This window comes from Bison bison, unplaced genomic scaffold (genome assembly GCF_000754665.1).
Source record: "Bison bison bison isolate TAMUID 2011002044 unplaced genomic scaffold, Bison_UMD1.0 scf7180017864485, whole genome shotgun sequence".
Classification (NCBI taxonomy): Eukaryota; Metazoa; Chordata; class Mammalia; order Artiodactyla; family Bovidae; genus Bison; species Bison bison.
In genome coordinates this window covers 7,290,500-7,303,944 of record NW_011495045.1, presented here as the reverse complement: position 1 = coordinate 7,303,944, position 13,445 = coordinate 7,290,500, and the positions used below count along the sequence as shown (strand labels likewise).

Sequence of the window (13,445 nt, the reverse complement as noted above, 5' to 3'; positions counted from 1 at the left end):
GGGAATACCAGACCACCCGACCTGCCTCTTGAGAAACCTATATGCACGTCAGGAAGCAACAGTTAGAACTGGATGTGGAACAACAGACTGGTTCCAAATAGGAAAAGGAGTATGTCAGGGCTGTATATTGTCACCCTGCTTATTTAACTTCTATGCAGAATACATCATGAGAAACACTGGGCTGGAAGAAGCACAAGCTGGAATCAAGATTGCCAAGAGAAATATCAATAACCTCAGATATGCAGATGACACCACCCTTATGGCAGAAAGTGAAGAGGAACTCAAAAGCCTCTTGATGAAAGTGAAAGAGGAGAGTGAAAAAGTTGGCTTAAAGCTTAACATTCAGAAAACTAAGATCATGGCATCTGGTCCCATCACTTCATGGGAAATAGATGGGGAAACAGTGGAAACAGTGTCAGACTTTATTTTTGGGCCTCCAAAATCACTGCAGATGGTGACTGCAGCCATGAAATTAAAAGACGCTTACTCCTTGGAAGGAAAGTTATTACCAACCTAGATAGCATATTCAAAAGCAGAGACATTACTTTTCCAACAAAGGTCCGTCTAGTAAAGGCTATGGTTTTTCCAGTGGTCATGTATAGATCTGAGAGTTGGACTGTGAAGAAAGCTGAGCACTGAAGAATTGATGCTTTTGAACTGCGGTGTTGGAGAAGACTCTTGAGAGTCCCTTGGACTGCAAGGAGATCCAACCAGTCCATTCTAAAGGAGATCAGCCCTGGGTGTTCTTTGGAAGGACTGGTGCTGAGGCTGAAACTCCAGTACTTTGGCTACATCATGCAAAGAGTTGACTCATTGGAAAGGACTCTGATGCTGGGAGGGATTGGGGGCAGGAGGAAGAGGGGACGACAGAGGATGAGATGGCTGGATGGCATCACCGACTCGATGGACGTGAGTTTGAGTGAACTCCGGGAGATGGTGATGGACAGGGAGGCCTGGCGTGCTGCGATTCAATGGGGTCGCAAAGAGTTGGACGCGACTGAGCGACTGAACTGAACTGAATAAGTATTAAGTGTTTCTACTGAGCGTCTATTCTTTATATTCACCACTAGGGGGCGCATATAACTTACAGTCTACTAGATGCCACAGGGTAAAGAGCGTTTCAACATCCCATACGCTAGGGTCGGTTCAGGACCGTAATCACTTGTGCGCACGCGCGCAAGTACTCCTAGCGCAGATCCGGCCTGCGCAGGCGTTCCAGTGAGCACGCATACGCCATTGATAGGACTCACCGGAAATTGAAAGAGAGGGGCTGGGGCCGCTGGGAGCGCAGAGCGGCTGTGGACGCGGAACTGCAAGAGTGCCGCCTGGCCTCGCTCCTTCCGTGTTTGCTTCTCTGCGGAGATGCCCAGCCGGGGTGAGCGACCCGAGGACGGCGCTGGGCCCGTCCCTGCTGAGAGCTCGACCCTGCACAAGGAAGAGCTCAGCAGCAAGGTGAGTACGGGAAGAGGTAACATGGCCCTCGGGCTGCTCACCACCGGAGACGAGTCTCAGTGGCCCCGTGGGCTAGTCTCCACTTTGCCCTGCTGCGACAGATACAGTTAAAGGGACACCTTGAAACTTGCCCCGAGATTAGACCCAGACGGTAGTAAGGCGGAAGTTTAGTTGGTTTTTTTTTTTTTATCAATTTTTAACAAATTTTTAAAAGTATCATACAGTAAAATTTGGCTCTTTTTCGTTTTCTCTATATTTAACACGTGTATAAATTTGTGTGACCACCACCACAATTGGAATATAGACAAGTTCCACGACCGTAAAAGACTCCCTTTATAGCCATGCTCTCCCCCGCCCAGAAGCTCTGGCCATCCCTGATCTGCTCTACATCAGGACAGTTTTATCCTTCCCAGCACATCATGTAGATGAAATCACAGCTTATGCCTCTCTCAGCTTAATGTCTTTGAGAATCATGTTTGGATTTTTTTCTATGTACACTTAGTTAAAACTTTTAGAAATTACCTCCCACCCTAGATCTGCTGCCAGTAGTCTCAGAAAATGTCACCACCATCCATGCAGTTGTCCATGCCAGTAACCTGGGAGCCCATCTTTGCATCCATCACGAAGTTCTATCAGTTTCACTTTTGAGGCCCCTTTGTAAGATGTCCGTTTATCACTGTGTACACTTTTAACCGTCTTAAACCCGCCTCTTGCATCTGCCATAGCTGCTGCTGCTAAGTTGCTTCAGTCGTGTCCAACCCTGTGCGACCCCATAGACGGCAGCCCACCAGGCTCCCCCGTCCCTGGGTCCAGGCAAGAACACTGGAGTGGATTGCCATTTCTTTCTCCAGTGCAGAAAAGTGAAAAGTGAAAGTGAAGTCGCTCAGTTGTGTCCGACTCTTAGCAACACCATGGACTGCAGCCTACCAGGCTCCTCCGTCCATGGGAGTTTCCAGGCAAGAGTACTGGGGTGGGTTGCCATTGCCTTCCTGCAAAAGTTTCCTAACTGGTCTCTCCTTATCCATTGTTACCTTTTTCCCGTCTGTCCTTCATTTAGCTGGAGCTATGCTCCTAAAACAGAGAAGGCAATGGCACCCCACTCCAGTACTCTTGCCTGGAAAATCCCATGGACGGAGGAGCCTGGTAGGCTGCAGTCCATGGGGTCGCTAAGAGCTGGACAGGACTGAACAACTTCACTTTCACTTTTCACCTTCATGCGTTGGAGAAGGAAATGGCAACCCACTCCAGTGTTCTTGCCTGGAGAATCCCAGGAATGGGGAGCCTGGTGGGCTGCTGTCTATGGGGTCGCACAGAGTCGGACACAACTGAAGCGACTTAGCAGCAGTAGCAGCAGCATGCTCCTAAAAATGTTTATTTCATGGTTGCTTTTCTGCTCCTCCCCCCACAAAAGGAAGCCAATGTAACGCCATAAAAAGAAAAAAAAAATTTTTAGTATTTGAAATGAGGATGGCTATAATCTTTCAGGTAATAGATGTCTGTGATAATACTTTGGTTCTGTCCCAAACTGACACTGGCATCTTGGGCACATCTCTGATTCCTCTGTTACAGTTTCCTTGTCTGAAGTACTAAAGTATACCATTCCTAAAATGAATGGGAAAGTGCTATTCAAATATAAGCCTTAAAAGGAAGTTGTACAAATTCAGTCTTGGAATTCAACCCAATCTCTGTAATCAGTCACTACAGTGATTGGCAGCTGGAAAGCAGAAGGGTACACATCTGTGGGGAATGAAATTTCAAACTGCACACAGCCTGCTCTGATGACTACCTAGCATGCCACTTACACTGATGTAGGACAGAGCCCCCAGGCGTCAGAGGTTACACAGTAACGCTGTTCAGAGGCTCTAGTGACACTGTGTGATCAGTCATGTTTGCAGTATCACTATCATTACTGAAAAGAGTTTAAAAAAAATTTAGTTTCCATTTAGTTGAGCCCTCTTCTACTTAAAAAAGGTGAGACCTAGTTCAAGAGTGCCAGCTCTGTGCTAGCTTTTGAGATACAAAGAGGAATAAAGCAAAGATGGAAAAGTGATGAGTCATACTACTCCTGGTGGCTCAGACCATTAAAGAGTCTGTCCCTGGGTGGGGAAGATCCCCTGGAGAATGGAATGGCAACCCACTCCAGTAGTCTTGCTTGGAGAATCCCACTGACAGGCGATAGTCCCTGTGGTCAAAAAGAGTCAGACAAGACTGAACGACTAATACTTACTTACCCTGCATGTAGGATACTTAACTACTACTTGCTTAGTCTGTCTCGCTATACCATTTAGCATGTAAATCATGAAAAGCATAGGCATTGGGAGAGGGAAAGGTCACCCACTCATTACATTTGTGTTTTTTTTTTGTTTGTTTTAATTTAAGATACAATTTAAATCATTGAAAAATTGGTATTACTTTCAGGTCTTGGTGAATTTTTTTTTTTTGACATATTCTCTGTTTTAAATAAAAGATATAAACTTTATTTAGTAATGTAGTTCTTGCCTGAATGTGGGTGTTGGTTGCCAGCCCCCTGTCTGGGTATAAGGGGCTGTCTAATACTTTGTCTGTCTAATCACTGTCTTTTCCCCTCAGCTTCTTGCCACCTGCATGCCCACACAGACGGCTGTTATAAAAAGTCTGTATATTCCCAAATTGCCCATTTGGACAATCAATACTTAGAGCCCCTTATCCTCTCTTTAAAGGGCTCCTATTGAGCATACTTCGGTAATCTCTGATTTAATAACTTTTCTTTATTTCAATAGATTAAAGAACAAAAAGTTGTTGTGGATGAACTTTCTAACCTGAAGAAGAACAGGGTGAGTTATTAGCGTTACTCTAAGTACTATGTGGGAGGATTTGATATCAACTGTATAAATCTATGTATTAATCATAGTTGCTAGTAATCTTTCCTCAACATATGCAATTGACATTACCTGTGAATCAAATGATACTAATTGTACTGTTATCCTGGAGCTGTAGTCAATAATGGTATTTATTTTGTACTTGAATTTGGTGTATTCTCTTGACATAAGTAAACTTTGAATCTATTGAGAAGAGAAGAAGCTATACAGGTGAATGTGGATTTTTTTGTTTGCTTAGTTTTTAAAAAAGATAAATGCTACCGCTTCCTCTCCCTACCTCCTCAGGTTTTTACTCCAAGCTTCCAAATGGAGTGGTTATTTAACTCCATTTTTATTAATGTATTCGTAGATAATCAAGCTTCTGCTTAGTGTGTCATTATACTGCCAAACATTGTATTTTAAAGTTAAGAAATGATTTGAGCCCTTTAAAGCTTTTAAAGATTACTGGATAACAGACAGGTTAGACAGTTCTCATATGTGGAGTAATAGCAGTTAAGGTACAGTTGATAACAAACTTTTTATCAGGCAAATTGGCAAAATTTATCAAAGTCTTAAAGCTGTGTAATATTTTGATCCAGCAAATCCAGTTTGATTTCTATTTATAGGAATTAATACATTAGGAAAATATCATGGAGTGCACAGAAATTTAGTTACAAAGACATTCATCACAAGTTTGATTATAGTGATAAGTTGGCAACAGCAACATCTAAATGACCAGATGAACTATAATATTACTGAAGAAAAATGGTATTAAGTATATTCAGAAAAAAAAAGTTTTACCTCAGTGTTAATGGTAGCAGTTTCTAGATAGTTGGATAATGGGTGAGTTCTTTGTTTATCTTTATTCGCCAAGGTATTGTTCTGAACATGTTACTAAAGTTCAATAGTAAGCAGTAATAGGGTTCAGAGTTTTGACATCTACCTTTTAGATCAAATCATGATACTAGCCTAAATTATGTTTTGCAGAAAGTATATAGGCAGCAACAGAACAGCAACATATTCTTTCTTGCAGACCGAACAGAAATGCTTTCTGAAAGCAAAAGTAAGTTTTTTCGGTACATTATACAGAAACAAAAAAATTCTTTTGTGGGCTTTCTGTGGAAATTCATGATGGTGCCTAAATTATACTGTCTACAGCTGAATGTATAAATATATATATCTAAAGATTGGATGGTGGTATACCAGTTAATAAAATTAGTGGAATGGTTTGGTTTTCTTCAAGTTAGCCTTCCAATGGTGAGTTAACAGTAATAATAAAATCAAATTTAAGAACTGTAAGAAGTGTTAGAAAGCCACAATAATTAATGTAAGTTTTGGAATTTTAGACAGATATAGGTATGAAATAATGTTTTACCAATTTCTGCCTTTTTTATTTTGAGTGAATCACTTTGAGCCTGCCAAGTCTTAGGGTATTTAAATAAAATGATATGAATATAAACTGTGCATAGCCCAATGCCTGGGTCAGAATAAGCATTTATCAACAGAAACTAGATCCCTAAATAATAAACATTCTTCATCAGAAGTCTGTTGTAAATTATTATTTAAACTAGCACAGTACATATGTGGTTCAATCTTGGAAAAATAACTTGTTTTGCCTTTTGAATTACTAAGTAAAGCTTCAAGAATTTTTATTCTTTAATGTGTCTTCTTCCGTCTCCCACAGATACATTGGATGAGCTGAGGAAAGAATATCAAGAAATAGAAAACTCAGAGAAGACCAAAATCAAGAAATAGCCAACTTGATTTTACATAGCAATGTGTGGCATTTGTTGTGCAGTAAGCTTTTCTGTTGAGCATTTTAGCAGAGATTTGAAAGAGGATTTACTGTGTAATCTTAAACGACGGGGGCCCGATAGTAGTAAACAGTTGTTAAGGTCTACTGTTAACTACCAGTGTTTATTCTCTGGCCATGTCCTTCACTTAAGAGGTCTGTTGACTGCCCAGCCTGTGGAAGATGAAAGAGGCAATGTATTCCTGTGGAATGGAGAAGTCTTTAGTGGGATCAAGGTTGAAGCCGAAGAGAATGATACTCAAATCATGTTTCATTATCTTTCCTCTTGTAAGAATGAATCTGATATTTTGTCGCTCTTCTCAAAAGTCCAAGGTCCTTGGTCTTTTATATATTATCAAGCATCTAGCCATTCTTTGTGGTTTGGTCGGGACTTTTTTGGTCGTCGTAGCTTGCTTTGGCATTTTAGTAACTTGGGCAAGAGTTTCTGCCTCTCTTCAGTTGGCACCCAAGCATCTGGAGTGGCTGATCAGTGGCAGGAAGTTCCAGCATCTGGAATTTTCAGAATTGATCTCAAGTCTGCTTCCATTTCCCAATCTGTCGTTTTAAAGTTGTATCCTTGGAAATACAGTTCGGGGGGGGATGATATCAGAGAATGTGTTCATAATAGCCTGACTGAGATTTCAGCAGACTTGCCAACATTTGTCTTGGTGGCAGCAAATGAAGCCAAACTGTATCTTAAAGAACCTGTTGTCCCTTTAAATATGGCGTTGCCACAAGCTGCATTTGAGACCCATTGCAGCAGCATTTCCAGGAGTCCACTGACAAGAGAGACCCTTCGGGTCTTTCTTACAGATGGACACACGAAGGAAGTAGTTCAGCAGTTCATTGGTGTCCTGAGCACTGCAGTCAAGAGACGTGTCTTGTGTTTACCTAGGGATGAAAACCTGGCACCAAGCGAAGTTTTGAAAACTAGTAACGGGAAAGCAAATGTTGCAGTTCTGTTTTCTGGAGGGATTGATTCCATGGTCATCGCAGCCCTTGCTGACCATCATATTCCTTTAGATGAACCAATTGATCTTCTTAATGTGGCTTTCATGACTAAAGAAAAGACTATACCAGTTAATTTTAACAAAAAAGGGAGAAAACAGAAAAATCATTGTGAAATGCCTTCTGAAGAATTCTCCAAACGTGCTGCTGCTACTGCTGCTGCCAGCCCTGGTGAACAGTTGAGTGTGCCAGATCGAGTCACAGGAAGGGCGGGCCTGAAGGAACTGCAAGCTGCCAACCCTTCGCGGATTTGGAATTTTGTTGAAATTAATGTTTCTCTAGAAGAACTGCAAAGATTAAGAAGAACTCGAATATCGCACTTAATCCAGCCCTTGGATACAGTCCTGGATGATAGCATTGGCTGTGCAGTCTGGTTTGCTTCCCGAGGAGTTGGCTGGTTAGTGACCCAGGATGGAGCACAGCCATATCAGAGCAGTGCAAAGGTATGACACGGCTGCTCAGGCTTTCTGAGACCTAATTTTGACCCTTAAAGCTTTTAACGCAAGTTGCAAGAATATAGCATCTTTTAATTGCATTTGAACTACAACACAAAGTATGTGACTTTGTAAAAATTGGGCATATTTTACTATCTTATGACTTTGCCTTGTGGATTTTTTCTGAAAATGTTATCTTTGGGGTTATTATTTTTTTAAGCTTTTATTTTCCTTACTGCATGGTAGGTAATGTTCTTACATAGATTTCTTTCAACCTTTGTAGGTAGTTCTTACTGGAATTGGTGCAGATGAGCAGCTTGCAGGTTATTCTCGTCATCGGGTCCGCTTCCTGGCACATGGGCTGGAAGGACTGAATAAGGAAATTGAAATGGAACTGGGTCGAATTTCTTCTAGAAATCTCGGTCGTGATGATAGAGTTATCAGTGATCATGGAAAAGAAGCAAGGTAATTCTTGTTGTCTGTTGTAGGGTTGTTCGATAATTTTGTAAAAGCAGTAGACTGAACCTAAAAAGGAGACTTTTAGGTTCCTTTTTCTTTGGATACTTGTTCCAGTGAGTTACAGTAGCAGCAGTATCTTGGCTTTGTATTATAGTCAGAAGCAGTGCTGGAGAGGAACCAGAGGAACAGTTTTTCCAGAACTCATTCTCCAAGAAATGGCTTTACAATAATTTTCAAAGGTGATACAATGACCTGATTAAAGGCTACAGTGAAAGACTGTAAAACTTGAGGTAGTGAAATACTGAGGGGAGGTATTTCAAGGGCTCTGTTTTGTTTCAAATGTTTGCTTTCTTCCCAAGCTTCCTCCTCCAGTGTTACAGAGCCTGACTTTGTAGACATTCCTTGTATGTATAGGCATACTTGGAAATCCTGCATTCTCAGTTCCAGACCATTGCAACAGAGCGAGTCAAATGAATTTTTTGGTTTTCCAGTGCATAGGGAAACTATCTTTATACTATGCTATAGTATATTGAGTATGCAGTAGCATACTTTATGTTTGCTGTATTTAGACATAAATATGCATTTATGTATCTAGTATTTAAAATACGTATTTATGTATTTGGTATTTAAAACATGTATTTATGTATTTAGAATAAATAAACATACATTTGTCTAAATTTTTATATATATACCTTAATTCAAAAATACAAAACAAAAAGCAATCTCAGTGATAACATCAAAGATTATTTATGTTATCACATATCACCATAACAGATATAATTGTTCTTGTTTTTGTTGTTGTTTAGTCGCTAAGTCATGTGCAACTCTTTCTGCAACCCCATAGTCACTCGCCAGGCTCCTCTGTCAATGGGATTTCTCAGGCAACAATAATGGAATGGGTTGCCACCATTTCTTCTCCAGGGATCTTCCCGACCCAGGGATTGAACCCAAGTCTCCTGTACTGGCAAGCAGATTCTTTACCACTGAGCTACAAGGGAAGCCCAACAGATATAACAAGAAAAATTTAAAATCGGGAAGCATTTCCGAAAACATCACACAGAAACACGAAGTGAGCGAATGCTGTTGGAAAAATGGCACCACTGATGGACTTGGCTTGTCACAGGGTTGCCACGAACTTTTAGTTTGTTAAGAAAAAAAAAAGCAGTCTCAGTGAAGCACAATAAAACAAGATCCATACTGATTTAAACGGTGGTTCCAGTACTGGATCCCCTCTATCATAGGTGTTTTGAACACAATTTAGTCATAAACATTCCAAGTTCTCTTAATAGTTTCAGAGATCAAGGCACTTACGTGTGTATATCCTTTTTTAATATTAGGGGTTTGTGTTTACCTACAACATATTTCTGATGATAGTATACAAATGCTTGAATACAACTTTTTGAAGCATTAAGGAAAAAGATGTGTCGTTTAATTATAAAAAGCAGAAGTTTGTTCATTTATTAAGTGGTAGTTTTATTGCAGGGGTACAAGCATGCAAGGAGTCCAAATGAGCTTTGTGGGAGTTGGAACATCATAATATACCAGCTCTGAGATGTCATTGTTTCTTGTCTCTACTTTGTTATTCCTGTGTTGCCAGTTCTGACATGTAAAATTAACATAATTTTCAAAATTTTATCATAAAGAAGTAACACCACAGTACAAAGTGTATAAAATGTTTTCCTTTTGACGTGTATCTGTATATGAGAGATAAAAAAATTCAACCCATTTCAGCTAAGTTAGAGAAAAGGAAATTTATTTTATTCAGTAAAAGCAGTTAATTCTAAAGGGACCCCCCCCTCCATATGATACCCATGGGTAAAAATGGATATGAAGAATGTTTAAAACAGCTAATGCAGAATTTGTAATTGAATGAATACCACTGTAGTGGCCAGATCTAAACCAGTTTATTATGGATTTTGGCAAGAGTATTAACCATACTCTGTTAATTAGTTTCTCATTTAAATTTGCTTTCACAATTCATTTTTATAAAATATTCTGTTTAAAGAATGCCTTTACCCTTTCCGATCTCTCTGCTTAAGCTAAAGTAAAATGTAAAACACTAGTGTAATTGCGGATGGGGGAGGGATTAGAGTATTTTAAACAAACCAAAAAAGAACAGAATTTGCTAGGAAATTAGGGGAGCCTAAAGAGCAGTGAGTTGTAAAAAGTTCAGTTTCTTTAGACATGTAAAGAGGAGACACAGGTTGAATCATTAACTCAAGACCATGCTTGTTTTCAAGGCGTTCCTGAAGATACCTTATGAAACAATTTGAAATTATTTCTTGACATCATAGGCTTAATTTGTTTATTTATTGAGGGAAAATTTTTTTACATTTTAGGATGTGTATTAAAATTAAACAAGTGTTGTGAAATAATTTTTAATGTGATTAAATTTTAGCTGTAAAAATTTATAAGTAACTAGAATATTTTTAATTTAGAAAAATTGTGCCCTCAATAATTAAATTATACCTTAAATTTTAACATACTGAATAAAATACAAACACAATAATCACAAGAGAAAACTTTTTTTAATAGTGGTTATACTTTTTATTTTAGATTTCCTTTCCTGGATGAAAATGTTGTCTCCTTTCTAAATTCCCTACCAGTCTGGGAAAAGGCAAACTTGACTTTACCCCGTGGAATTGGTGAAAAACTAATTTTGCGTCTTGCAGCACTGGAGCTTGGTCTAACAGCCTCTGCTCTTCTGCCAAAGCGGGCCATGCAATTTGGATCCAGAATTGCAAAAATGGAAAAGAATAATGAAAAGGCGTCTGATAAATGTGGAAGGCTCCAAATCATCTCCTTAGAAAACCTTTCTGTTGAAAACTAGATGTTTCATAGTGTAACAACATTTACTGAATGGTGGTTTTTTAAAAAAATAAAATACTCTGCTGCTTTATTATTGTATAATGTGGTTTTAAAGTTCATTACATGCATTTTTATATAACTTTGTAGTGCAACCAATTTAATCAAATTGATACTCTAGAGAAAGAGATTACACTTGAAAGAACAACCTGGATATTTTAAACTGTGATATTAATATTGTTTTGAACTCTTAGATGGTTATGTCCCACCAGCAACACTGAAAAAAGGGCAGCTTTTATGGACTCTCTTCATGGTAGCTACATCCAGAAATACTAGTAACTCAATTTGTTATCATTATTATTTAACAGACAAGAGAACTAAGGTTTTGGGGGTTCACACTCCTGATTGATGTGTGGTACATCTCTTTGAAAAGACAGCTCACTGCCCTGCTCCGAGAACTTTTGAAGACTATTTTGAATATTCTCCTGTCCCACAAATCTCTAACGTCCCTCTATTTTCCCATTGTCAGCTCGTGACCTGATTTTCACAGAGAAATCAAAATCAAGCCAAGGACTACTTGGTTTTCCGACACCCAAAGTCCTAACTTACCTGTGCATGCACCCATCCTTTCTCCCTTCTTGCTATTAGAAAGAGAAATGTATTTAAAATGTTCCAGTATATACCAATTTAAAATGCGTATTCCTGGTCCCTCATCTTCCATCTCTTGCCTCCCATTCACCTTCCCCCTTTCAACCTTTTCACCTATTTACTGAAGTTCACTCCAATCAGACATCCACCCACAGTATTCATTCGTGACCATGATATCAAGGTCACATTTGGCATCCATCCCCGTTTAGGGTTGACACCCTTTCTAGGTCTGGACGTAACTGTGGTTCTCCTAAGTGTAGTGGGAAAGAAAGGATACTAGCAGGCGTGTATCAGGGCTTTCCAGCTGGCTCTAGTAAAGAACCTGCCTGCCAATGCAGGAGACGTACGAGACGTGAGTTCGATCCCTGTCAGGGAGATCCCCTGGAGGAAGGCATGGCAACCCACTCCAGTATTCTTGCCTGGAGAATCCCATGCACAGAGGAGCCTGGTGGGCTACAGTCCAGAGAGCCACACAGTTGGACACAACTGAAGCAACTTACCACAAGGCATGTGTCCAGATTTTCACACGCCCTGAATTTATTTCCTGTCAAATGCAGTGTTCAAACCAGATTTAGATATTACCTGAATAGCTTTCAACTGGATGACTTCGTGGTCCTGAGCATTAAATTGATGCTCCTAATGTGAGTAGATAAACTTGAGGTTTGCCCTGCACCCCAGAGTTGAATGTAATGATTTTTATAACAATATAGTTCAATACTAAAGACATGCCAGGCACTAGTCTGAATTTTATGTGTATTAATTTAATCAACTGAATCTCTAAAGGGAATCTCTAGTTCACTTGTTCTGGCAGGATACTCTGTGTGCGTGTTTTTTGTGGGGTTTTTTTGTGGTTTTTGTTCTGTCCCCAGAGGGCCTGATTTTTTACAACTTTTTTGATACTTAATCCCATAAACTGGAATGAAATTCCGTTAATCCTTCAAACAAAGCAAAAGACTTTTCCCAAGATCCCAAGTAAAACAAACCATCTGGGTACCTGAACAAAACCTTTTAGGTAGAGAAATTTACATTACTCATACTTCATAAGTGCAAACATGCAACTCCTAAAGAAGACAGTGATTTGACATCCCTTGCCCTGGGAAAGCAATAACAAATTTACTAATACTACCACCACAGCAGCTAAAATAATGACATGGTTGGACTAAGAGAAATTCTACCTTCAAACAGTTAACCAAAACCCTGCTGCTGCTGCTGCTAAGTCACTTCAGTCGTGTCTGACTCTGTGCAACCCCATAGACGGCAGCCCACCAGGCTCCGCCGTCCCTGGGATTCTCCAGGCAAGAACACTGGAGTGGGTTGCCATTTCCTTCTCCAATGCACGCATGTGTGCTACATCGCTTCGTGTCCAACTCTGTGCAACCCCACAGACAGCAGCCCACCAGGCTCCAACGTCCACGGGACCCCAGGCAAGAACACTGGACTGGGTTGCCATTTCCTTCTCCCACCAAAACCCCCTCTGTTGCTAAATTCAGTGAAAAGCTTGGGTTCTCATCTCCCTTGACCTAGAGCAGCATCCGGTGAAGTTGGCCAGTCTCTTCTCTTGGCTTGTATGACCACACTTGGCTTTCTGCTCTCCTGGCTGCTCGCTGTTGGTATTCTTTCCTGCCTCCACCCTCTCCACGTGACCTTTAAATAATTAAATCCCTCAGGTCTCCATCCTGGGTTCTCAAGTCTCTATTCTCTTTCATGGCGATTCCAGCCATTTCCCTGGCTTCATTTACCCTAAGCCAGCCCAAGTGTATTCATCTAACCCAAGCTGCTGCTTTTAACTCAGATCTTTGAGCTTCCCCGGTGGCTCAGAAGTTAAAGTCTCTGCCCGCAAAGCGGGAGACCTGGGTTTAATCCCTGGGTCAGGAAGATCCCCTGGAGAAGGAAATGGCAACCCACTCCAGTATTCTTCCCTGGAGAATCCCATGGATAGAGGAGCCTGGTGGGCTGCAGTCCACGGGGTCGCAAAGAGTCGGACACAACTGAGCGACTCCAATTTTGCAT

General features: G+C 40.5%; 1 protein-coding gene across 2 annotated transcripts; it reads left to right on the top strand.

The window, feature by feature from the left end:
- Positions 1 to 1,222: 1,222 nt before the first annotated feature.
- ASNSD1 (asparagine synthetase domain containing 1) lies at positions 1,223 to 10,889 on the top strand. 2 transcript variants are annotated; one of them, XM_010862911.1, is made up of 6 exons: positions 1,224 to 1,452; positions 4,212 to 4,265; positions 5,277 to 5,352; positions 5,974 to 7,532; positions 7,807 to 7,988; positions 10,539 to 10,889. In XM_010862911.1, the coding sequence occupies exons 4-6, from the start codon at positions 6,066 to 6,068 to the stop codon at positions 10,810 to 10,812; spliced, it is 1,923 nt and encodes a 640-aa protein (XP_010861213.1). In that variant the 5' UTR covers positions 1,224 to 1,452; positions 4,212 to 4,265; positions 5,277 to 5,352; positions 5,974 to 6,065; the 3' UTR covers positions 10,813 to 10,889. The 2 variants fall into 2 exon arrangements, with proteins under 2 accessions (XP_010861214.1, XP_010861213.1); XM_010862912.1 differs by lacking the exon at positions 5,277 to 5,352 and having other exon boundaries at positions 1,223 to 1,452.
- The last annotated feature ends 2,556 nt before the right edge of the window (positions 10,890 to 13,445 follow it).